General features: G+C 38.5%; 1 protein-coding gene across 1 annotated transcript in view; it reads left to right on the top strand.

Moving 5' to 3' along the window:
* LOC147818560 (CUB and sushi domain-containing protein 3-like) overlaps positions 1–25480 on the top strand; it is a 293472-nt gene that overhangs the window by 198588 nt on the left and 69404 nt on the right. Inside the window, exon 6 of the mRNA XM_087176618.1 lies at positions 13673–13785. Coding sequence (XP_087032744.1) covers positions 13673–13785 — 113 coding nt within the window. The remainder of the gene's footprint in view (positions 1–13672; positions 13786–25480) is intronic.

The raw sequence follows: 25480 nt of genomic DNA on the forward strand, positions 1-25480 counted from the left end.
TTCATCAAGGATCTCTCTGTACTTTGCTCCGTTCATCTTTCCCTCGATCCTGACTAGTCTCCCAGTTCCTGTCGCTGAAAAACATCCCCACAGCATGATGCTGCCACCACCATGCTTCACCGTAGAGATGGTATTAGCCAGGTGATGAGCGGTGCCTGGTTTCCTCCAGATGTGACACTTGGCATTCAGGCCAAAGAGTTCAATCTTGGTTTCATCAGACCAGAGAATCTTGTTTCTCATGGTCCTTTAGGTGCCTTCTGGCAAACTCCAAGCGGGCTGTCATGTCCCTTTTACTGAGTAGAGGCTTCCGTCTGGCCACTCTACCATAAAGGCTTGATTGGTGGAGTGCTGCAGAGACGGTTGTCCTTCTGGAAGTTTCTCCCATCTCCACAGAGGAACGCTGGAACTCTGTCAGAGTGACAATCGGGTTCTTGGTCACCTCCCTGACCAAGGCCCTTCTCCCCCGATTGCTCAGTTTGGCTCGGTGACCAGCTCTAGGAAGAGTCCAGGTGGTTCCAAACTTCTTTCATTTACGAATGATGGAGACCACTGTGCTCTTTGGGACCTTCAATGCTGCAGAAATGTTTTTGTACCCTTCCCCAGATCTGTGCCTCGATACAATCCTGTCTCGGCGGTCTATAGACAATTCCTTTGACTTCATGGCTTGGTTTCTGCTCTGACATGCACTGTCTACAGTGGGACCTTATATAGACATGTGTGTGCCTTTCCAAATCATTTCCAATCAATTGAATTTACTACAGGTGGACTCCAATCAAGCTGCAGAAACATCTCAAGGATGATCAGTAGAAACAGGATGCACCTAAGCTCACTTTTGAGTGTCATAGCAAAGGGTGTGAATACTTATGTACATGCGATATTTCAGTTTTTTATTTTTAATAAATTTACAAGAATTTCTAAAAAACCTGTTTTGCTTTGTCATTATGGGGTATTGTGTGTAGATTGATGAGGAAAAAAAGGAATTTGATCCATTTTGGAATAAGGCTGTAACATAACAAAATGTGGGGAAAGTGAAGGGGTGGGAATACTTTCCGGATGCACTGTAGTATATGTTGAATTAAGATTTTGGCAGACAGCCAAATTCATTTGTAAGAAAGTCTTGATGTTTTTCCTTGATCTATTGAAATGCTCAAAAGAGGTGACCTTTTATATATGAAGGAACTTTAGCTATGTTTGCTACCTGCTCCTTGATTTCCCCCTAGAAGACTGGACAGTCATTATTGCTTGAAGGCAAAAAAAAATTTCCCAATTAAAATTGTATCCAGTTTTCAAAACCTGCACTGTAACTTGCTGTTACTGTGACACTTTTAATTATTTTCTTAAAATATAATTGATTTTTAGTTTAATTTTGTTGCCTTATGATGATCACATCCTTCATTTGGTTCATTTTTTTTATCCAGAGACTTCACACATGGAACACAAGGGTGTGGAGAATATGCCTGTGGTTTTGTTGTCTTTGTTTTTAATTTGAATTTGTGTTTGTCATAAAAAATATTTCACATAAACACGGAAAATGGGCCAAACGCCTTCAGGCAACAAGCCATGTTAACATTCAACCATTCACTCAGTGCATGCATGTACATTTGAGTATTTGCCAACATTTGTGTGCAGCATGTGTGTGTGGGTTTGTTACTGAGTGTGTTTGTGTGTGTGTGTGTGAGTTCACTGTTTGGCTCTGTGACACTTTGTGTTGTGTGGTTGTTTGTTGCCTCTAACAAGTCAAAGAAGTAGTTATTACCGCAGGCAAGGTTATACACCTCTGTACACAGACATACACACAAACACAAAGGAATACGTGTTGTTTATTGCCGTAAAACATGAAAGCTGACCTCCACAGTCTAACATTTAATAAAATCTTAATACTATCTCTGTTATTAGGGTTGCATGGGTTCGCAAAGCCCGTGGTTCGGACTGTATCATGGATTTTAAGTCACGGATCGGATCATCATCATCAGTAGTTTTAGTCTAGTCTGACTCTGAAGCAAAGGGTTGCTAAAATGCTGTTGTGAGAAGTTGTTAATTCTGTCTTGGCTCCTCGTCCTGTCACTGACACACCAGGGTGATGTTGCTTCAAATGTATGCCCATGCTCGGTGTATTGCTATTGTCACATGGTTAAACTTTGCAATTAATCCCCAGTTCATATGCGTGACGAACCATGAGGGGTCCATACAGATCAACTATGATCCATTACAGCCCAATCTATTATCTCTAGCTAACAAATGTTTCATGAAAAGAAGCCGCCATTTTACAGAAGCTGCCCAGCAAGCTAGAGCTCATTTTCAGATCACTCTGGCCAATTCACTTAATCACATTGCACATTAATACATTATTGTTAATGGTTAATATGACTTATAGCCAAAAGCAGAGTCAAAATGCAGAACAGGTGTATTTACTGTCTGTATTCATTTGCCTTGGAGCCAGTCAAATATGACAGTCAAAACTAAACAAGAACAGCAGTTCAGATAACAAAACTGCTAAGGTAGCTTCGACAATCTGACCTAGGACAAGTAAGAAGTTTGTCTGCAGTACTATACAGTATTTTACCCAACACAATTAATAAAATGTTTCTATTAATACAGAAACAGTCAGTCATATACATTTTTCAATCTTGTTAATATTCACTGTCAAACCTAATTTAGAATTTGATATTTTCTATCACTATAAAATTATAGAATGTTATTAACATCAGCATTTTTTTGTTACCATTTATTTTCTGCTGCTGTCAACTTACAATTATGATTGCGAGCAGATTGAATATTGCCAGTACACTAGACTATTAAGCATTATATAAAATTTAGTAAGCAGTTATATCATAAATTCCTGGTAACTGAAGTAAAGAACTTTACAATATTACAATGAATTCACGTTTTTTTAACATACAATTTCTACACTGGTAGAGAATGTGCATCTGCTCTGATGTTCATCTGAACTCTGTGTGTGTGGGTGTGTGTGTACATCTCTCATCATATTTCTTCTCCTTCATTCTGCTTCAGTCTTTTCTTCTTGTCTTCCTCCATTCATATATCGCTCTAATGACTGTCCCTTTAAGGTGCTGTCAGCTCTGACACCTCCCCTTTAAATGCCAGCAGACACATGCAATCTGTCTCTACGTATCTACAAAATACAGGTGTGTGCACTTGCATGCACACACATCTGTGTGCATCTCACATTAATGTGTGTGTCCCTTCCAGTACATGTATTCATGTGTTTGTTTGCCCTTTCTACGTATGCATGTCAGGTTTAATAGTAAGTGATGGGGTAGCCAGCAGCCTAAACAAGCTTTAGCTCAGGGGGGCAGCACTCACTATCTATCTAACTGCCTGAGAGAGAGAAAAGACAGAGAGATAGAGGAAGGGTGGGAGGGGAAGGAGCTACACAACATTTATCATTTAATAGTGGAGGCAACAACTCCTTTTTGGCTAGACCGAAACAGCCAGCCCTATAAATGCAAATGTCTGTCAGTGACTGACTGACTGAGTGATGAAGTTACACCATTGGTCAGCCAAATGCTGTGTGACTAAGTGATTAAGTTACCACTGGTCGACCGGCCAAGTGTTGGAGTTTCCCCATTGGTCGTTACTCTCTCAAAGATTATGTGGCACAAACAAGCAGTAATTATAACTTAGTGCATTTGTTGCCAGGTAAGGCGACTTGTTCAGACCCCTTTAACAACTTTTTTCAAACCTTAGAGGAGGTGTAGTAGAGGGGATTAGCCATTATTGAGGTTGACCTTTACCTTCAAAGGGCCAACTCTCTATGCTGACCACGCGGAAGCTAACATGAATGAGCTTCTATCTTTCTCTTTGAGTGATAATTTTAGGTAAAATTAAATATAAAAGTAAATATAGCCGAAATCATAGCACAGTATTTGTCTTTAATTTATGTATTTGGTGAATTTAACAGTTTACTTGGACATGTCTTGGAAGTGTATTCAGTGCTTACATATTATGTTATTCAGTTCAATTTTTTCAACCCAGGTATACAGTGTAGCATGTGTGTGTATAGGAGTGTGAAAAATGAAAGATTTATCTGCATGTGTAATACATTGCAGGTATTGGCAAAATATTCTTCTAGCTTATTTACCACATAGATGTGTGAAAGTTAGTCTTACACACAGCATTCCACAATTATGGATTGGGTCTTTAATGTGCGCCAGTTCATGTCAGTCTGAGTCCCTGTGTGTTTGTCTTGGAACCTCTGGGGCTGACAGGGAGGTTAATCCACTATTCAACCTTAGTCAGAGTGTTTCTCCTCGGGGTGCACGGAGAGCAGCAATGGTCCCTGTCACCTCCAAAGCTCTGGGAGGAGAACCCACCCCCCTCCTCCTCCATGATGCACCACAAAAGGGCTTATCGTCCCTGAGCATCACAGCAGTGTTCTGGCGGATTGGAAGGAATGGATGTTTGCACTGCTGGGTGCCAATAAGTGTGACAAAAAGTGACACGCACACACATATATGGTCTGGCACATGCATGTGAACAGTTAAATGCACACTGCTGACAGATGGCAAGATAAAAGAAGGGGACTGCACATGCAGGCTGATGCATAGTTTTTATATTTTATAAACAGACACAGACACACACGCACATTGGCAAGCATAGACACAAGCCGACAGACAAAACCTAACTAGCAGCACTGGATGGTATCTGCTGGAAGGAAATTGGTTTTCTCCCATTCTGACTTTCAGTCTGGTGTCGCTGAGAGTGTGTCTATGTGCATTCAAGCATATGTGTATGAGGGTTGACAAGGTTTACTTTCTGTAAATCAATCTATGTGGGTTCATCTTTTGTGTGTTGTTAGAGGTCATTGAATCAGAATATTTGTTCGTTGATTCAGTGTCATGATTAAATATTTGCCTTTTCCTGGACAGATGTATTATGGTTTTCATCATTTTCAATTGTCAGGGCCATAGAGTAGCTACATCGAATAAGTATTCAGTTACACACTGATTCCCTCTTGCCATATTTTGAGTGTATTGTCTTATTCAGCTTGCACATTTTAGAGACTTAGAGACCTAACACCACTTTCTGTCTTTCAGTCACTCTTGCTCTCCTCTCTCTCTCTGTGATGAATGGAGCCAGTCAATGAGTGGGGTGTAAAGGTGATCTGGCCAGGGGGCCGATGTGTGTTTGTTGTTGTCTGTGCCTCTGAATTTACGTGTGTATGACTAATTTAATTGATAGCATGCCACCATGGTCAAGGACCCCCCCCCCACACACACACACACACACACACACACACACACACACACACACACGCACACACACACACTTACGATTACGCCCGCAGACTGAAATACACACTCAGAGTTCAGGGTGGGTAGCGAATGACTGATTTACAAGACACACCAGTGACTATTGACCACATGTACTGTAACCTGAAAAATGACTGCGGTGTGTGTGTGTGTGTGTGTGTGTGTGGTGTGTTTCACTCTGGCTAGTGTTGTTAATCAATCACTCACTACAGACCCTGAACTTTGGACATGAGTAAAGGAAATAAATCTACTGGACATGAAGTGGAAGAGAGAAAAGGAGGGGAGAGATGGCAGTTTTTTTTTTTTTTAGTACTCTACTACTTTTCATGTCACTTTTAATATGTTGCTAACATTAAGCTACCTTTTAACATTTTGCTCAGATTAAACATATTAATGGATTCATTTATTGTACAGTTGAAGTACAGATTTTTTTCCCCTTAAATTTCTTAATCTTAAAGAAATTCAAAAAGACTAAACGGCGAGAAAGGTGCTGTATCAATCACACATGGCTCCTTCTGATTGATTCTCGATTATAAAACAATGGTTTTGGATCATATCGTATGTGACGGTAAATATTCCATATATACAGTATATTATTGTCAGAAGTGTAGTGTTATTTAAGTACTGGAATGCACCAATGCATACACACGCAAGGTTATGTAACCACTGCTCCTACGGTGACAACTTTACATAGATGAGTCAACTATGATCACATGATGACATTATGATAAAAGTTTTTATTTACTTATGTCAAGCAAATGAATCCGCATTTGAAATCCATTTTGAGCAAAAGCTGCAGTGCATCTAATCATCTAATAGGCTAAGCTATGAAAACGTAGCTAAGCTAGCTTCCATTTCTTGCAACACTTTGGCTGCAGCAAAAGCTGTCCAAGTGTAACAGGCTGACTTAGTCATGTTTCTTTGTAAATGCATCACAAATAAGGAAACATCAGAAGAGTGAATGATGAATGAAAGACTGTTTTCTGTCTTTTCATCTTTACTAATTAAGTAATGACTTAATTCACTGTGTAGCTCAAAGGCTACCGGCAGCTACCAACAGCTACCAGCAACTTTTAAAGTGGAATGTTTTCTTGTGTGTTACTCAATGCAGGATTGACGTTAGGAAATCAGTCCCTGCACCTTAAATGTCAATATGACAACTTTGACCATTTCATTTGTTTTCATTAGCTCTTTTACATGACATACACCTTAGTGATGATTGGCTCTTCAAGCGCTTAAAAATGTATATAAAGCCTACATATAACATGGGTCTTATTGAGCTCCTTCTTCCCCTTGAGGTTATAAAATCCAAAATGAGCCCAAATACTTGCCAAGTTGAATTACTTTTCCTTTACGTTTTCCATTGTGCACAGGTGGTCACTCGGATTACACACACTGCACTTTCCTCTTGCTCATACTAGGGCTGGGCGATAAAATGATAGCAATAATTATCGTAAAATTATTTTACTCGATAGAAACATTAAAAATGTTCGATTAATGTTCAATATAATTCATTTCCATGCTTATAGCGCGCCCACAAATGAATCACTAACAACCAATCGTCCCAGGAATAGCAAGTTAGGATGCACGGTAAGAGGTATAAATGCAGGCCAGCATGTGATATTATTTACAGACCTAGTAGTGGCTGACGGGCTTGAAGTTGGAGCAGAGTAAGCAAATAAGGCCAAATGAGCGACACTGCAGAAAAAGCAGAATGCAGCTTGGAGGATGAAGATATTGTCAACAAGAGAGGCCACTCAACTTCAGCAGTTTGGAGATATGTTGGCTATATATATTCTTCAACTTTCACTCAAGAGCAAAAATCAGCCTTTAAACCTGAAAGAAATAACGATGTGGCATTTGTCTTGATAAATATCGATATTGGCTGATATGGACATTTTTATTGTGATAACAGTAAAATCTGAAATTGGTCAACTTGAAGTCAACCCTCCCCTCCCACTCTGTCTGATAAAATTAACTTGATGGTTCCTCGTGTATGTGTGTGTGAGAGAGTGGGACTGTCTGATGATCATATGAATATTAACCAGAAACTGCATGATGAAACAACACTGAAATAAGAGAAACTGATGTTCAAGAAATAAAGTAAATACACTGTTACTGTTACTACTAAATAACAATATTGGATGTTGTGTAGGGTTTGATTAAAGACATTCTGCATTTTCGTTAAATTGATCAAATGGTTTCATTTCAGAATGAATTGCCTGTTAAAAGAATGTGTGGATTTCAGAGAGAATGTCATTTAAAATAAGTTAGTCTGATATCTCTTGAAAATTTATGAAATTGTGTGCTCTAGTGAGTTGTCCCCCATGAATTTCAAAGTATCCTCATTCTACTTTGTTTACCTTTGTGTGACTCTAACATAACAACTCATAACATTTAAATACAGCAGACTGGTGTAATAAGTGACAGATATGATTATTTCACAATATAAAGAATTCTGTTTGTTTTAGTAAAGCACGGGTAACATTTTATTTTATTTTGTCTTACTGAATTACATGAGACTAGAGGGTACAAGAAAATCTATTAAAACAAGTTTTCTCATAATTCTTTCCAAATTTAGTTGCAGATCTAATTTCTGCAGGCATTAAAATTTTAAAATAATGAACTTATGTCATCACTCACTACTATGAGTCATTAGTTATTAGCAGAATTACATTAAAACACAGAGTAGATATTGCTACCCCTTCACACAAACATTTGACTTTGTCTATCTCCTTTCTGTGCGGTGAATGGGAGCAATGTTTTTATGCTAATTAATAGTAATTTTTTGAGGTCTTACATTTATTTTGTCACATCTTTTAAAAATTAACTATTTTGTATGACAAATACACTATAACTATGCACAAAAAATACAAGAATAGAGGACCAAACCAAAATAGTTGTATCATTTAAAAAAAATTAAAACTCTAGAGAGTTCAGTTTTGCTGCTTTTACATTTAGGGACAAAAATATATAATTTACACTGATTGATTTGTAGTCTGAGGTGAAAGGCAAGCAGAGAAAAGAGAAGAAATAGGGTTAGAGGGGCTTTATTGGTTTACATGTAGGAAGCTAGCTGCCTCATAGGAAAGAAAAAAGGGTGGAAAGTAAATGGCCAGGAAATTGACACGGTTCCTCGTCTCACAATAGAAAGAGTCAGGAAATAAGAGAGAATGGGAGGCAGGGGAGGTGGGAAAAGGAAAAGATAGATGGAGGAACATGGAGAGAGACTGCAGGAAGAAGAGGTTCAGAGCATTTTGGTTTGTGGGGTCAGGCCTTGGGTCAGCATCAACTCAATAAAATACACACAAACTAACTAAACACAACTGCAGATGTACACACTTCCTTTAGCTCACACAGAAACATTCCCTGTGGTCTCTCAGTGCTGCTACTTTGGTGGTTAGGGACTGGTAGCTACACATACTGCTGGTATATGAAGGAAAATAAACAGCCTTTAACTTACAGACTGAGCTCCTATCCCCATCTTCTTTGATGAGAAAAAAAAATGCAAACTAGCACCTAGTTCTGTGTTCTGTTTAATGAGTACTTTAGCCATAGTCTGTAATATAGAAATCTTTTGGAAAGTACTTGACACTGACTATTGTGTCAAGTGTGTTTTCTGTTGTAGTTATGTTTCTTTTCTTTTTTTTTAACAGTTTTATCTTGTCACCCCTGTCTCTCCTTCTGTAATGGCAGTAATAATGAAAAATATCTCTTCCCTGTTGGCAATAAAGAGACCATCAGATACAAGTGAACGAGAGAGAGAAAAGGAAGAAGAAACTGAGAGAGGGGGTCTGACAATCGCATTAGCCAGACTGCATAGCTGTTTTTTTTTTTTTTTTTGGATAAAATAAAGAGAACGGTGTGTCTTTAGGTTTGTGAGCATTTGTTTTTCTGTTTGAGATCTTGTGTGTCACCCCTTACGTTTGTGTGTGTGTGGTTGAGACAGCAGAGAAAGCACTCTGCTGATATTAGCTAGTTCTTCATTCACTGGCTAATGTGATTTCACTCGATACGCCACACACTCATGTATACACACACAGTACACATCCACACAGGAATAGAACTTGAATGTCAGACATATTTGGTTCCATCTTTCTTTCTTTCTGTAAAAAGATTTTTGGTTTTACCTCATAAATCTCAAAACGCATAAGTCCAGAGATAAATTGTTACACAGGAAATGGAGTGTACTGGGTGTGTATGTGTGTGGGTGCATATGTATTGAAAGTTTCTGCAGTAGTGACGCATTTCAAATAAGATATTGGAGTGGAAGACAATTGGTTCAAGGTTATTTACATAACATGATATTTGCTTTTTTATGCTGGCTGCATTATATCAAGTTGCTCCTTACAATGCCATGAATGCACATACTGTTTCAGTGAGATTGTTCATTTTCCTTTCACTGGTGAATACATATTGGAGCAACACATCTTTTTGAGTTGAAATGTGACCAAGATATGACATGCAGCCAAGACCATTTTGAAAAAAGAAGATGAAAATGTGTCAGGGTATGGCCAGCTTGTAAACTTTATATACCCAGAGGCAGAAGTGCAACCATGGTGCAAAAAAATCTAAAAAGAGGTTGACGCAAGATGAATAATGTTAAAAAAAGGAGTGAGTTATATTATTAGGTGGCAATATGGCAGGCTTCAGTCACTGCCAAACAAAGTACTAAATGCAGCTAATGTGACACAGAAATTACGCTGAAATTAGCCATGTTTCTCTCTCAATAAAGTAACGGGAAGCAATTTCAACAAACACAATCATACAGAAGGTGCAACATGCTGTTATATCGTTGTAACTATGAATGATGTATGTGAGCGTGAGAGCAGTGATCTGTACGGGTGAGGGATTGAGTTAGATTTCAGGACTGCCAGATTGAAGGAATGCCATACATTGGTACACACACACACACTGTGTTTCAGTACTGTAGGCTACTTGAAAGTTGTGCATGTGAATGTGCAGAGACCATTTCGTGTTGAGCTTACGCATGGTGAAAAACTGTGCTTCGTTACATGCACATTGTGCTAACGTGCTTACTGCAGGTTAGCCTTAAGATAGGAAGTCTTGTACAGTTATATAACTGGGGGGAATGAGGTCAAGAAGGGCAATGAAACAATACAAAGAACAGCTAATAATTAAAGGATAAAGGGAAAGGAACACAAAGAAAAAAGAGTGGAGATGAGAAGAGAAAATGACCAAAAATAGGATGGCAGCAGTGAAATACAGATAAGATATAGATTAGGAACAGAGTGAGAGATTAAAGAGATGGTTGGGGGCTTTTAGGAAAGTGGCCACTGTTTGTGCTTTGAGTGGTACTGGACTAGATGAAACAGAACAAAGAAAAAGAAAGTTAGTAAATCAGTTAAGAAACAAGACTTAAGATAGAGAGACAGAGGAAACTCACAACCAGGGAGGGCAAAATGACAGGAGAGGTGGAGGCACACAAGAAGAGCTGAAGCACAGTTTGGATGAACAGAAAAGTGAATGGACAGAATAATTAGAAAAAAGTGCATGTACGAGAGGGGAACAATACAAAGTTCACAACTGAAGAAAAGTAGGAGGAGGGATGGTAGATGGCAATCAAGAAAGGACAGATGGAGAAATACATAGATGAAGACAGAGGTTGGAAGAGGGGAGACAATGAATACAATTTGAATAGGAGGTGAGAGGGTGAACAAAATATAGAGGAGGATGTTGAGATGAAAGATGAGAGGAGAGGTGATAAACCAGATCCATAATCGAGCATAAAAGCAAGGTAGGGAGAAGAAAAAGATAAAAGAAGGGTTGAGAGGAAGAATAGATAGAAGGCTGAGAGAGGACAGGTTCTTGAAGAAACTGGTTGTTTTTGCTGATAGAAAACTTAATAAATTAAAATGTGTGGACAGAAAGAAAGATGAGAGAACAGACTGAGTAGAGAGATGAGTGCAAGGATAGGGATGTTACTGCATTGTGTGAAGTAAATCGCAATTCTAAGATTCCCTTGCTCCTTAGTCCTTTTCTCTTGCTACAATAACATTTGACAGTAAAGTCCCTTTTGCATTTTTCATCAATGTGAAAGGGTACAATTGGCTTTCACTCCTGTGTCAGACGATTCTGCACTAGTTACCGGTATTTATTGGTTCGTGCTGTGATCAGCAGTGATGTAAACACGACACCTGGGTGAATAAGCTAAATTTTGCCCCTTTTTCTTTGCTGTGGCATCTTTCAGAGCACACACACTGTAAACAGACCTGTCAACTGCCCAGCACGGTGCTGTTAAACCAGAAACATTGCGGCTACACCTTCTGCTGCAGAGTGTGCTGCAGGCCCGAAAAAAGTTTTAAAAACACACAATCACAGACCGGAGGCTCTAACATTTAAAGGAAAACCAACCCAGGGATGAGATGCTACGGATCCAATTTACCAGTCTGCATGGCAGCTACCACCTCACTGTTTGAATGTGTGAAGATATTCCCTCCCCTGCGTCTGTGTCTGTGTGTGTGCTCTGAGACTGCATGTGATGACGTTGCTCCCTGCAGTTGTGTGTCTGTGTTCTAGTGCGAGCAGAAAGGCAAACTCATCTGGCAGTGTGAAAGGAGTCAATCACCTTTTACTAGCAGCTTTACCCATGTTTAAAAAATTTGGTTTAAAACGGGTATAAGAGATTACTTCTACTTTTTTTTACAACTCATGGGTGCAAATGTTGGTAGACACTGAATTAGCCTCCAGTGTCACTATTTTCTGGTATTCCTGATTCCTATTTTACTGATATATATTGTATTATGAAAGACAAGGCAGGAAGCACAATGAAAGGGTGAGAAGAAAAGGCAATACACACAGGTACACATGGTTCTGAGGAATGAGAAAGGATCAGTCAAGAGCAGATAACTACTGATTAGATATTAAATTGGTTCCAGAAAAAAATAAGATGACACATACAAAACAGAAAGTTACAATGAATTGTATTCTTAACCATGATTAAATTTATTACAAATTGCACTTGACTGGGAGTGAATTCAGACAGAAAAGAAAGGTGATACAGAAAAAAGAAATGAAAGTATCAAAGATGAAGAGGATTAAGCGAAATTAAGTGACAGGTGAAAAGGAAAGGTTGCAAGACAAAAGAAAGCGATGGGGAAGTTAAAAACAAAAAGGTGGTATGAAGGCCAGGTAAAGGGGAAGGTGGAGAGATGAGAATAAGCAAAAAGAAGAGAGGAAGAAGAGATTTAGGTGGATAAATGCGACTGAGAGAAGAGAGGAGAGGAAGACAGAGAAGAGGGGGAGGAAGTGTGTAAGGGTGGTGGAAGTAAAGAGGGAAGAAAAGAAGGAGTTGGAAGGCTTAATGCTGGAGGAAAGGATGGCACAGTATGAGTAGATTGAGGGAAAAGGAAGAGAAGGAGGAGAGATGAAAGAGAAAAGGAGGGAAAGGAAGGAAGGAAGGAGGGAGGTGAAATAAAAGGAAGAATGGTAGCTGCAGGATAAGAAAAAATGTGTTGCAGTGGCAGCAAGAAGGTTTGGCTCTTTTCCATACCTGAAAAAGAAGCTGGCCTCCCATTCCCCCCTCTCTCTTCTTCATTTAATTCAAGGAATCTAAAAGCTGATGGCACACCTCGGCTGTTGCGTGTAAGCTTCTTTTTGGGGGACAGACTCAAACATGTGGGGTGCAGATTAAAGGCTACCTTCCTCTACAACTTGACTTCTATTTAATTGTTTGCCTATCTGTACACAAACCCATTTTGGTATTACTGATTAGCTGACCAAGGCTCACTTTTTTGTTGGTACACTTTGATCTTGTGGCTTAATTTATTTAAAAGCCTCTATTGACTAGTGGGTTTTAGTGCAGCCCGTCTTTATATTTGAAATATAATGGAGGGTTGTTTGTGGTCTGCCTCAGAGGCTCTATTCCAGGTAGGGGTACTGGTAAGAGCAAACATCCGAGATTGTATAATTATACTGGCAAGTATAAATAGGAACAGAAAATAGTGAAGTCATTATGTATATCATTATGTATGTCTCATGTGATGAGTACCAATTGTAGTTCATAAGAAGTTTCTTGAAGCACATAATATATTCATATTTGTTCTAAACTCCTATAAAAACAGAAGATATATCAAACGTTTTACATTTCTGTGTTAGTATGTTATTTTATTAAAGCAGGAAGCAGTCAAGCCTGCTACAAATGTCTTTTACACTCTTCTCAGCACAAGATGCTTGTTCCTCTTGTCTTTTATTGATGAATGTGTCTGTAGGTATTTTTAACACATCAGTATGTAAATGTCTTTGTTACTGTAGGTTAACAAGCTGTAAGGCCTTTTATGTAATCAACAATAGAGTGTGTGTGGCATGTTTTTCTTGAATATTAAATGTGTCTGGTAAATTTTGATAATGTCAACACGTTCTTCTCTGTGTTTCTACAGGCTGACAGGTTTCCAGGTTCCTCCCCCGGTCACCAGTACAGGAAATGTCTTCTCTTTGAGGTTGACCAGTGACTTTGCTGTCTCAGCACATGGCTTCAAACTCAACTATGAAGGTCAGTAAAGTGTCTGTATGTATTTGTGTTTGTGTGCGGGGGTTTGTTTGTGAGAATGTGTAGGCTGTGCCTCAATGCTGACCTCTTTAGTTCAGAAAAATGAACAATGAATGTAAAAACCTATTTAAAAACCTGTCAGATAAAATTCCAAAGCCCACACGGAAATGTGGGTATGAATCATGTAAGAAAGAAGGGCATTCAGACAACTAAAACTCAGCCTTGGTTGACCATTTCTTTTTGAATGCAGGAATAACTGATCAGGAGCACTGTGTGTTGTTTACCTTAAGCAAACCCTGATGATATTTGCTGACACACATTATACTTGGAGAAATCAAAATACCACACAAAGAAAAACTTTATAACATAAGGTTATATGTTATTTTTTTATGGTGGTGTGGCTGTAGAGTACCTGATTTCATCCCAATTCCTTTGAGGGGCCATTGAGATTCTAAAGGTTTTCAAAGAGAACTGCCATGTTCTAAAATTAGTCCAAATTTTTTTTACTTATTTCCCCTCGCTCACTAATGGGTGACAAGTTCATTCCCTTTCATAAAGGGAGGCTGTCAATCTTACTAGATCAAGAGAGAAGAGGCATGGACAGGGCATGACACAAAATGAAAGTATACAGACAGCTCAATATTATACATGTGTTTGGACAGGGACAAAGGTATTTTGTGTTAATCTTTATGTCACAGTACACCAATCTGCCAGATGTTGTGGTTCATATAAAACTGATCAAATTGGACCTACCAAAGACAATTGTTTGGGCACTACACAATATTTATAAGATCAATTTATTTAACTTCAAATAGTATAACCAAAGCTCAGAATTAGATTCTATCCACTTTCTGAAATGAATTATAATAACCTTGTTATATTATGTATTTTTTCTTTTTATCCAATGTGTTTAAACAATTTAAGAGAAAAAATGATTTAGGGGTTGGTTCCATAGGGAACATGGCCCATTCCGAGGGTAGCTCAAGCATCCCCTTTCACCCTCTTCCTTTAGCGCCTGGGTAAACAGCATGGTACCATTTTCACAGATAAAAGAAGAGATATGAATGGTTGAAGTGATGGTTAAAATTAGAACTCAGTATATATCAGCACCATGTCCTGTGTGCATTAAAGATTTCAGATTAGATTTAGATTAGGAAAACTTTGATGTCCTCAACGAGGCAGTTAGTTCCAGAGCATAAAACAGAGGAGGATAAAACTGTCTACCGGAGGCACGCACATGACACTGAGCAAACCAACGAAACAAATAAGTACACAATTATGTAGTTCCTTGCTTTTCATCGAGCAGATCTTTTATATGTTATCAGCTGACAAGATGACAATGCTGTCTGACTCACATATATATATATATATATATATATAAGTATATACTGTATAGGACCCTATATGTCATTCCAAAGGACATAGTTCAATACATCTATTTATGCAGTAGATTATACATATTAAACATAAAGTTTTACAATCATTATAGGTATGATAGCAACATAATAATCACACACTTATTGTTACATGTTAGTACACTCAGTTGCAGTATATATGAAAGTTGCAGAGGTACACAGATGGTGTATAAAATGTAGTCCTGGTCATGTAGTCTTATGTACGGCTGGGATATTAATACTGAATGTGGATTATGGCTTGTTACAGAATGTACTGTAACCAAGATAGCACTAGTGATGGGTCTCCCAAGAAACTAAAACTTTAATAGAGAGCGAGGAAAGAGTTTTAATAAAAAGGCATGTATATTTTAAAGCAATATTCTGAATGGGTGTCAGTCATGCAGGCCCATATTCACAGTGGGGAGTGTTCTGTCTAAAGAAATTGTATCTGTATTTAGGCTTTTATTCTTCAAACAGTGGAGGTTGTGGTTGGAATGAAAACCTGCAGATTATTCCAGACAACTGGTTAGCACTGGTTAAGACTGCAATAGAAATGGGGGAGCTGCACCAGTCACAGTGCTCCATCATCATAAACTTTCATAGATAAGCTAAATACCAGCCAAATCAGTGTTTTGTTGACATATTTATCATATAGGTTGTTAGGTTCTTTGGGGTTTTGAGGATGTTTTGTAGGGTGGTGTATGCCTCAGGAAGTGCCGGCGATTATTTATTGTAAGATAAGTTAACACAATCCTCTTTCACAGAGAAAAAATTGTGACATGTTGTAGTAGGGAAAGCACAGGTGTAAATAATAAAATTAACGTTGACTGATTTTGATTTAGCTGCTACAGTTTCAAGGTTCTGGTATTGTGTGTGCTGGCTCATGGATTACTGGGAAAGTGAAGGAGAACAGAACCATCATTAATGTTATTAACACCTGTGGTTCTACTGCTACACACACACACACACACACACACACACACACACACACACGTTGTTCTTGGTCACCTTTGGGGATATTACATAGACTTGCAATCATTTCATGTAGACTGAACTTAACCCTAACCACGATTTATCTAACCCCTATGTTAACTACTGACACAAAAATCAGCTACATGGCTTTTGTCCCCAATTAACTGGACACACACACACACACACACACACACACACACACACACACGATATACTCCTGAACTGTCTCTCTGTGTGTCTCTCTGCTTCCCTCTGTGGGCCTTTGTGCTTGTTTGTGTGTAGGTTGGTTGGTTGGTTGGTGGGTGTTCATCTTGTTGATATGTGTGTGGTGCGCCGCATAATGACAGTATCACTGATTGCAAAGTGCCTTGGTTTAAGTCTGCACACATGCTGTGTCTGGGTTATATGTGTGTCTGTGCCTGTTTGTGCTACTTGTATGTCCAAGCAGTTGTCCCAGATTTATTCACTGGCACAAGCTTCTACTTGCTACTTGGCCCATGTTCATTCCATTCCCATTCTGTGTGTGTGTGTGTGTGTGTGTGTGTGTGTGTGTGTGTGTGTGTGTGTGTGTGTGTTTGACACAGAAAGAGTTTGCTCCCTGTGAGAGCTTCCAGGGGACTTATCTGAAGAGCCCCTGCTGCTGATACATTCAGCTGTTTGACTTACTCTGCGTCTGTCAGAGAGGGGGAGTCAGTGAGACAGAGAGGCAGACCATACTTGGCATTTGCAAAAATGCAACATTATGCTGATGATCTGTGTCTTTTCGTATTCAGCATCTCATACTGTCCACAACACACAGCTAGGCTATGAATTTATACAGCAAGGAGGAGATTTACTGGTTTGAACCATTTTTGGTCAGCCTTAGTCCATGTAATCCTTATGTCTAATCTGCTATTGGAGCCATTTCAGGTTTTAGATTTTTTGCACATATTGCCTCTGCAAACAGCAAATTTAAAAAAAAAAAAAAAAGTAATGAATTAAAAAATACCTGCTCATCATCATTATTATGGGAGGTAATGTTTACAAACACAACTGTTATCGATCTTTAAATTTAGTTTGTGGATTAGAAAATAATCTAAAAGTCTTAACATGAATCCTTATTGATATCAGGTTCAAATGAAAGCCCCTGCATCAGATGTCATTATCAATATGTTTCCAGATACAGATCAAGCATATGGAAATGGAGTCGAAGAGTTGGACTACTCTCCCATGTGTGATGTCAGTTTTGATCCTGCAGTAGTTTCACAAAGAAAAAAAAAAGATTTAACTAAATAGATTAATTAGTAAAAAAAAAAAAATCCATGTAAAAAAACACTTAAAGAAATACAAAGATTTACATTGTACAAGGAGGAGTAAATTGGAACATGTGAACAACAGGTAGATAAGGCAGCACCAGACATGATGCAGGCATTACTAACCGACTGCTGTGTGAACCAGAGTGAAACCCCCGGCTTTACCAATAGATGTATGCTCCAGCCCTCACCTTCAGTCATGAGCTCTGGACAGGAACTGAAAGAAAGAAATCTTGATCCTTTACAGCCTGACTGGGCTTACTTGTAGGGAGAGGATAAGGACCTTAGAAATTTGAAAGGAGCTCGGAGTACAACCACTGGTCCTACACGCTGAGAGGTGCCCAGACTGTTTGGGCATCTGATGAGGAATCCTCCAGGACATTTCCTGTGGAGGTTTTCCAGGTACGTCAAACTATGAAGAGACCCTGGGGCAGACTCAGAAGATGCTAGAGGGCTTTTATATCCCACCTGGCCTGGGAATGCCTGGGGACTTGCCTCAGGAACCCAGAAAAATCTTAAAGATGTGGATGGGTAGATGGAGGTGTGGACTGCCTTGCCTGTTCTGCTGCTACTGCACTTTATGGAAAATGGATGAATGGATATGAATGTATAGATGGATGGATTAACATACTGTGGGATTTATGATAAAAAATAAAGTGGTATGGAGGTACGGTATGCATTATATCCTTATTGTAAAACAGAACATCTATTGAAAAAGTTAATTCATTGATCGCATGACAGGAAGTTATTTGACAGGGTGATTGGCGGGGCAGAGATACAGCAGTGCTGCTCCATCCTTTTCAGCCTGTCTGCTTGGTTGTGGGATACACTTTGATGTGATTGTTGGACTCCTTGAACATTTCTTCCTAACCCTCTGAAGACTGTCGGGTCATAACTAATTCATGCACCAGCACATGCCATACAGTCTGAATATGTGTGTGTATGTTCGTGTGTGTGTATGTGTGTGTGTGTTCGTGTGTGAAACAGAGAGAGAAAGAGAGTGATGTATTATTTAGCATGATGTCGGAGGCAGTTTGATATTGTGCTGATGAGACGGAATCACAGATTATCACAGCACTTAAACACACACACACACACACACACACACACACACACACTGTTCTTTCTCAACATGATTGTTGTTGAAGAATTATTCTTTTTGTTTCTTCTGACTCCTCCCACTTTTCTGTCTTCGTCTGCTCCACCTTCTCCTTGTTCATGTTCATCTTCTCTCACTTTTGTTTTTATACGATTGGCTGTTACTTACTCTGTTACTCTATTGGCTTGTGTTTAGTATCTTAAACGAATTAGGAAAACTGAAGTACATGGTAAAGAAAACTGTACAGAACAGAAAAATAAGAATAAAATGGGAAATAATATCTTTCACATAAGCTGTTTTAATGACAAGAACTATATGACACAAGTTAATTACATAGAGTATTGTAGAAAAGTGAATTTTGTCTTTCATTTTATGCCAATATTTTTTGCAAGGAAGAAAGCTTTGTTTGAAACTTGTAGGTTGTACTGTATTGTGGAAAAAGCGTGCTGGAGAAATCTAACAGGCGTAATTTGATTTGAATACAGTCTGGGAAACGAGCCCACTTTGAAGTATGTGGGAATAAAAACACGCAACTCGTAGACACATAATATGAAATAACATCAAACTGTGGTAACATCAAACATAAATGTACATTACCCACATTCATACAATAAACATTCAGACACATCCATGTGTCCAGAGGCACAGTCATGCGTAGGAGCACAAACAGACATGGACATGCGTACGGTACACATGCAGACACACAGCTCCCAGATGTAATAATATTCTCCAGAACATGGACCACAGAGCATGTTCCACATCCCAGAACATTCCGCCATGTGACTAACAAGTCAGCAGAGATTTCACTTCACGCCTCCCATCCCCAGCCATCTCTTCACTGCTGCTACTTTTCCACCTCTCCTCTGCACTCACGATATCTCCATTGTATGTTTTTCTCCTCTTCTAAGATGAAACAGTAATACACTTCTTTTACCTTCATTTACTCTCCACAGAGAGAGTTTACATAGTGCCTCAAGAGAGGGCATAAAGAAAGACCAATAAAATACAGGAGGATATAAAAAAGAAAATACATTCAGTGTAAAACGGTTAAAGGCGTAAAACACACTCACAATTTTTTTTTTGTACTAGATAAAAGCAGGAACAACTGGTTTCCACATAGTCTATCACACATTGTTTTATTTCAAGTAATGGAAAGTTATTTAAGTTATTTAAAGTAATTCATCTGTATTTGTTGCATTCCTAAGGAACTGGATGTAAAAATGTGACTGAAGCTGGGGTTGAGGAAGTCGCATCAGTCAAAATGAAATAAGATAAAATGAGGGGTGACCTTCTTTTGATCTGGTCACTCCTTACCCTTCAACTTTTACCCTTTTTCTTTTTCTTTTTTTTGGGGGGGGATTGTATTTTTGCAAATAAACAGAAGATGCTGGCAGCAGGTTAAATGCTCTGGGAGCTCTCACTGGCCAAATGTCAGTCCCATCGATGGACCCTTCTCCATCTGCAAATTTATTCAGTAGTACAAAATATGATCGAGAGTGCTACTTAGTCACAGAGGTCTACAAACAATCCAGTAACATTTCGGCTGTGTTACTCATAACATGAACCTACTCCTCTACGATCTTGATATAAATGATTTAGAATTTCTAAGAGGGAGTGAGTGGAGATCCTCACTCAGGGGTGACATCCCACTATCGATAAAATTATGTTTGTGTTTATGAATCTCCAGTCATTTATGGAGCTACCATAAAATTACCCCTTTTGGCTAATATAACAGTCAGTGTTGTGCCAGTTCAAACTTAAAAAGAACTAGTTCAAAGTTCAGTTCATATAGATGAAAATGAACTAGCTCATGTTCATTTGTTCCTTTTCTGTTTTTTTATTTTTTATAAATACGCTGCTATTCTTTTTCAATAGAACCTCCTTCTACCCATCCATCACCTGCCCAAAATCATTGCCACTCCCAAACTAAATGAATTATTGTACACCACTGAAGAATCACAGACATGAGTTACATTTAAATTCTGTATATAAATATTATCTGTTTGAGTTTTCACTTGCTCAAAGAAACTGGCTTCAGCAGTAGTAGATGCGTCTATACGGCTAGAACCATCCATGCTGGGCCATGTCTATGGAGACGTCATACAGCGTGCTGTAAAACTGTCATAAAACGTGGGCGGCATTCACAAAGAATATGAACAACGCCGCTCATCGAACGTGTTCATGCACATCACTGATAACTGTGGATTACAGTTGTCTAGTTAGCTTATTGACAAATTCCTATTTGCACTGGCCAAGTCGCTTTTTATCAGTTATTCTGATATTACATTCTGGTGACATTGGAAATCCAGTCGTTTTCAAAATTTGGCCACAACAATGCAGCAAAATACAAAAGATGCAAGATGCTTTGGTTCATGCATTCTCTTGTATAAATTGTGAAGGGAGCTTTTTTGTGCTTTTTTTCTACTCACTCACACGCCTGTTAATATAACATGTTCGGCTCTCATTTTAGAGCCACTATTTAGACTCCTTGATAGTGTGCTGCATTTGATGAAAGCTATTCAGTCCAAAATTCAAAGTTTTAAAACAGACAATACCGCCTTTGGACAAACTTTTCTCAAAGTTGTACCAGACAAAAGGTAATTGTTCAAGTTCCTTTTGAGAGGGAACTTGAGAGTAAAGAAAAACAGATTTCAGTCAGCTCGAAACCTCAATAAACACAGAGAGTATTATTTCTAACCCTTAGAAATCCAATGGACAAATACTATATGTAAAATGCTATACTACTCAAGTTTTTTCACTCCAAACTGGCTTCAACAATGATTACCTACAAATAATATAAATCGAACACTCAAATAACCCAGCAAAGTGGAAACAGAACACGAATGGTTTTGGAAGTGGCACTGTTGATATATACGGCACGTACGAAATAAAGGAGATGAATGTTATAAATGGTACTGTATTTGCAAACCACACAAAAAAAAAAGATGTTTTGATTTTTTTTTGTTTTTTTGTTTTTGAATTGTATAGTGCCTTGCTAATTTTTTCTTTAACTACTGCAAAATGCTGTTAGTAAATTGATTTTTTAATAAGTTTATGGCTACTAACAATGTGATTCAATGTCCATTTCATTAACTAATTTGATTTACTTATCTTTAATAAATGCATGTTTATCCCCTAATTTGTATTTGTATAACACTGAGCTGCATTGGAGGTCATAAGGATCAATTAATGGCACACATCTAAACTGTTTGACCTGACAAGCTCAGAAAATGAGGATGAAATGTTGGTTAACAAAACTAAGAACCAGTTGTATAGAAAGGAAAATATGGCCAATTGCCTTTGAGGTCATTGCTCTATCTGGCCCCATAAAATATGTGATCAATAATCACTCTGGTTCTTTGTTGACAAAATTAAACCAAAGTTGATGCAGAAGCATCAAGGAGATGTGAAGCTTTATTTGAAGCAGAGCTTAATGGCTTTCCACATAAGAATTCAGTGAAAATCAACATCTCTCATTGAGAAAGGTCTCCTAAAGTTTTCCTCTGTTGGACCAGTAATATTTCAGGCTGGATAACTCGGCAGACACAACTGAGATCTCATGGGGCTAAATCTCAATCACAAAAAGCGTTTGCATCCATATTTAAAAGCAGCCATTAAAGGAACATTGCACCATTTGTTTCTCTGGGTCTCTGATCCCTTATCAGCACTTGATTGATTTTGTCTCTGGTCTCTTTGACTTGAACATGATCTGAGTGTAAAAGTCGTGTGTGTTTGTCTGCGTGTGTGTGTGTGTGCACGTGTGTGTCCGTGTGTGCGTGCTTACATCCAAGGGCAAGTATTAGTGGTGTCTATTGCACAAGTGTGAGCAGTGTTTGTATGTGTTTGTGTGTCTGTGATTTAGGTGCTGGCTGCAGCTGCTCTGATCTTTATCAAAGAGACCTGAGGGGACTGACAATATCCACTCCTCTATCTATCATCCCTCCATCTGTCTGTCTCTTTTCTTTCTCAATTTTCTTTCATTCAGTCTTTTTCTCCCTCCCTCAATTCAACAATTCAATCCAGGTCAGTTAATGTGCTAATGGTCAGTTTCCATCATGGGAAAGAGAAGGTGACCCTAACAGTTGAGATCAGTTGAAGGAGGTGCACCTTAATAGGATTGTGAAGGTGATATTATATACTACCATAAAATATATATGAATTACTAAAATTATGAATGTACAGTTGTTTTACATTTGTACGGCTGGTCAAAGGGCATCAGTCCAAGGCGGAATTTCTTTCCCAGTCAAGCCAATACTGGTCTGGCTTTTCCTCCATAGAGAGCCCTACGAGCTGCTAAAGGGTTCCAGCTTGACTTGGAACTGGCTTTTCTTCTTCTTCAATGCGCAAGTAACTTGATGGCTACATAATGTTACATGTCTGTTTATAGATATTATGAATTTGTTTGGCAAATGTTGCTATCACTCGCTGGCTTACTGCCAGCATTGCTGTGGAGAATATCACCTCAATGCTAGCGTGTGCTAATGGTCGTGGCTGGACTGGTTTTTGTTGCCTCTCGTGCACACATGGTAACTTTATTGAGTTGTGCCCGAGGTGTGGCCAACGAAGCATTTGTTCTGGTCTGAGATGCTGGGGGTCTAGTATGACTTCTAGTGGGAGTGATAATTGTTAACAGAAGCTTTAAAGTACTTTATTTTGTGAGGTCATTTTTTCATTTATGTTTGCCTTCAGTTTTTGCGTTAATTTACTCAATTTCTGCAGTGTGATATAGAGATGTATTGGAAGGTGAAAGAATTAAAGATCTTCTGTTATGTTTCAACATTTAAGATGAAACTGATTGGTCTTGGGAGGAAAAGCAGCCAGATAACATAATTTATACACAATTGTAACTCAACTGACTGATTTTATTTCTGCTTTCTTACTCTTAATTTGTTTCTCTCTGGCTCTTTTTTGTACACAGCTCAGTACACATATTTTGCACCCTCAATACACCCAGTACACAAAAACATGTATGTGTGTCTACACATACAACTATGCCTCAGTTCATGCATTTAAAATGAGAAGGGATATGTCAGTTCTGTCCCTGGAGAGTGGTGTTTGTGTGTGCATATGTATGTGTATATATGTGTGTGCCTATGTCTGTGTATATAATGTATATGCACATGTCCTACTTATTCCCATGTGTATATAATAAACAAAGGTGAAGTATGAGATACAATGGGAGAGGAACAGACAGTATAGATGAAGCAATGAAATGCTGTGAAGAAAAGAGAAAAATAAGAAATCAAAGTAAGGAAAGAAAGAAATATGGGTAAAAGTGAGAAAAGCAAATCTGTACTGCACAGAGGAGAAGCAGGAATATGAGAGCATTGAAGAAAAGAAGAGGAGCTCCTTGTATTAATGTTATGTGCTCCATGCTTTCTAGTTGAACAGGACAAATCAATGCTATTTTAAACCTGAATATGTGTGTCTGTGTGTGCGTGTGAGAGAGAGAGAGTGTGTGTGTATGTGTGTGGTGCATGTGTGTCAGTTATGTACAGTGTGAATGCAGCTGCAAGGTCAGCTCCAACGTAGGGGCATCAATCAAAACAATCACACAAACATAACACAACACAACACACAAATACGCACACACAGTAACAGCAGATGTGGAGAGCAGATTGTATGAAACAGAATTTTGATTGAAAATATGGACATTTTTGAATTAATTTCTCCATCTGCCTGTCTTTATCTCCTCAGTTTGCTTTATTGTCATGGCTGTGGCGTGGAAAGAGTCCTAAAAGTATCAAAACACAATGACAAATTCAATGTCAGTGACTCATATACCTATGAACCAGTGAATTTGGATTTCTTATCTGTAACCATAGTGCCATGCAACATTTGCAACCCACTGGAGACTGAAGTAAGCAACAAATGATCTAAAGAAAAACATGTTGACAGGGCTATGACACAGTTATATACCTCTTCATATAATCTGTGGAATTACACTATTAAATATTTAACTTTATAGTAATGTTGAATTTTTTTTTTTCACATCTGTTCTGCTTGGTCCCAATCATGTGATTATAACGCAGCACAATTGTCAGCATAGGCAGGATAGATGTGTGACACAAAAAAACATCCAACTACATTACTATTACGGCAGCCCTCTTATAAGAACAGCAAAAGACAATGAGTGAGCTTTTCATTGTTATGCAGAAAGAAATGTGACTCCCAAGGTCACCAACCTTTGTCAAAAGCAATTGGCATAAGCTCATTATCTGGATCATTGTATATAATTTTATAATGCTATAGTAGAAAATAGCTGCCAGATCTCTGTGTCGGTCCTTCAACAACTGTCCACACAATGTATCAATTTGATGTCTGGATAATGTAATCACAGTAAATGGCTGCCAGACGTCTTAGTTGGCTAGGCAGAATACTCTAGGTGCCTCACATCACAAAGTCCAGCAAATGACAAATTAATAAGATACCTGGATAAAATAGACTAATTCAGTGATGGATTTATATTAAGAAGCTGCCAAACGTTTTACTGCCTGGAAAGGATAGGTGTCTAACATTAAAGACTGTCCAAAAAATAGTCAGCAGTCTGATACCTGGACAATGTATTAGTGTAAAGTTTTTCAGTGCCTAGATTGGCAAGATAGGCATGATATATTGCCCTCATATCTGAATGATATTATATAAATATTTTATTTTAAACACCTTTATGATGGAATTACAGGGACAGACAGCCAACCCCCCTGTGCTGAGACAGGAAAGAAATTACATGAAATGATATATTGATTTGATATTCAGGTCTGTCAGACAACCACTTGCCACCTGACTAAAATATAGGCTATCCTGGTGCATAGTTATTATCAGTGTGTGTAGAAGTGTGCTAATGTGCTGCACTAGTGTGTGTGTTTGTGTGTATGTTAGTGTGTATTGATAATAATACAGCATCTTGGCCAATGTCAGTCCATTATTCAGCTTTATATCAG

The sequence above is a fragment of the Seriola lalandi genome, unplaced genomic scaffold (genome assembly GCF_002814215.2).
Source record: "Seriola lalandi dorsalis isolate HSWRI2012SDOR001 ecotype SW California unplaced genomic scaffold, Sedor1 jcf7180002054562, whole genome shotgun sequence".
Taxonomy (NCBI): domain Eukaryota; kingdom Metazoa; phylum Chordata; class Actinopteri; order Carangiformes; family Carangidae; genus Seriola; species Seriola lalandi.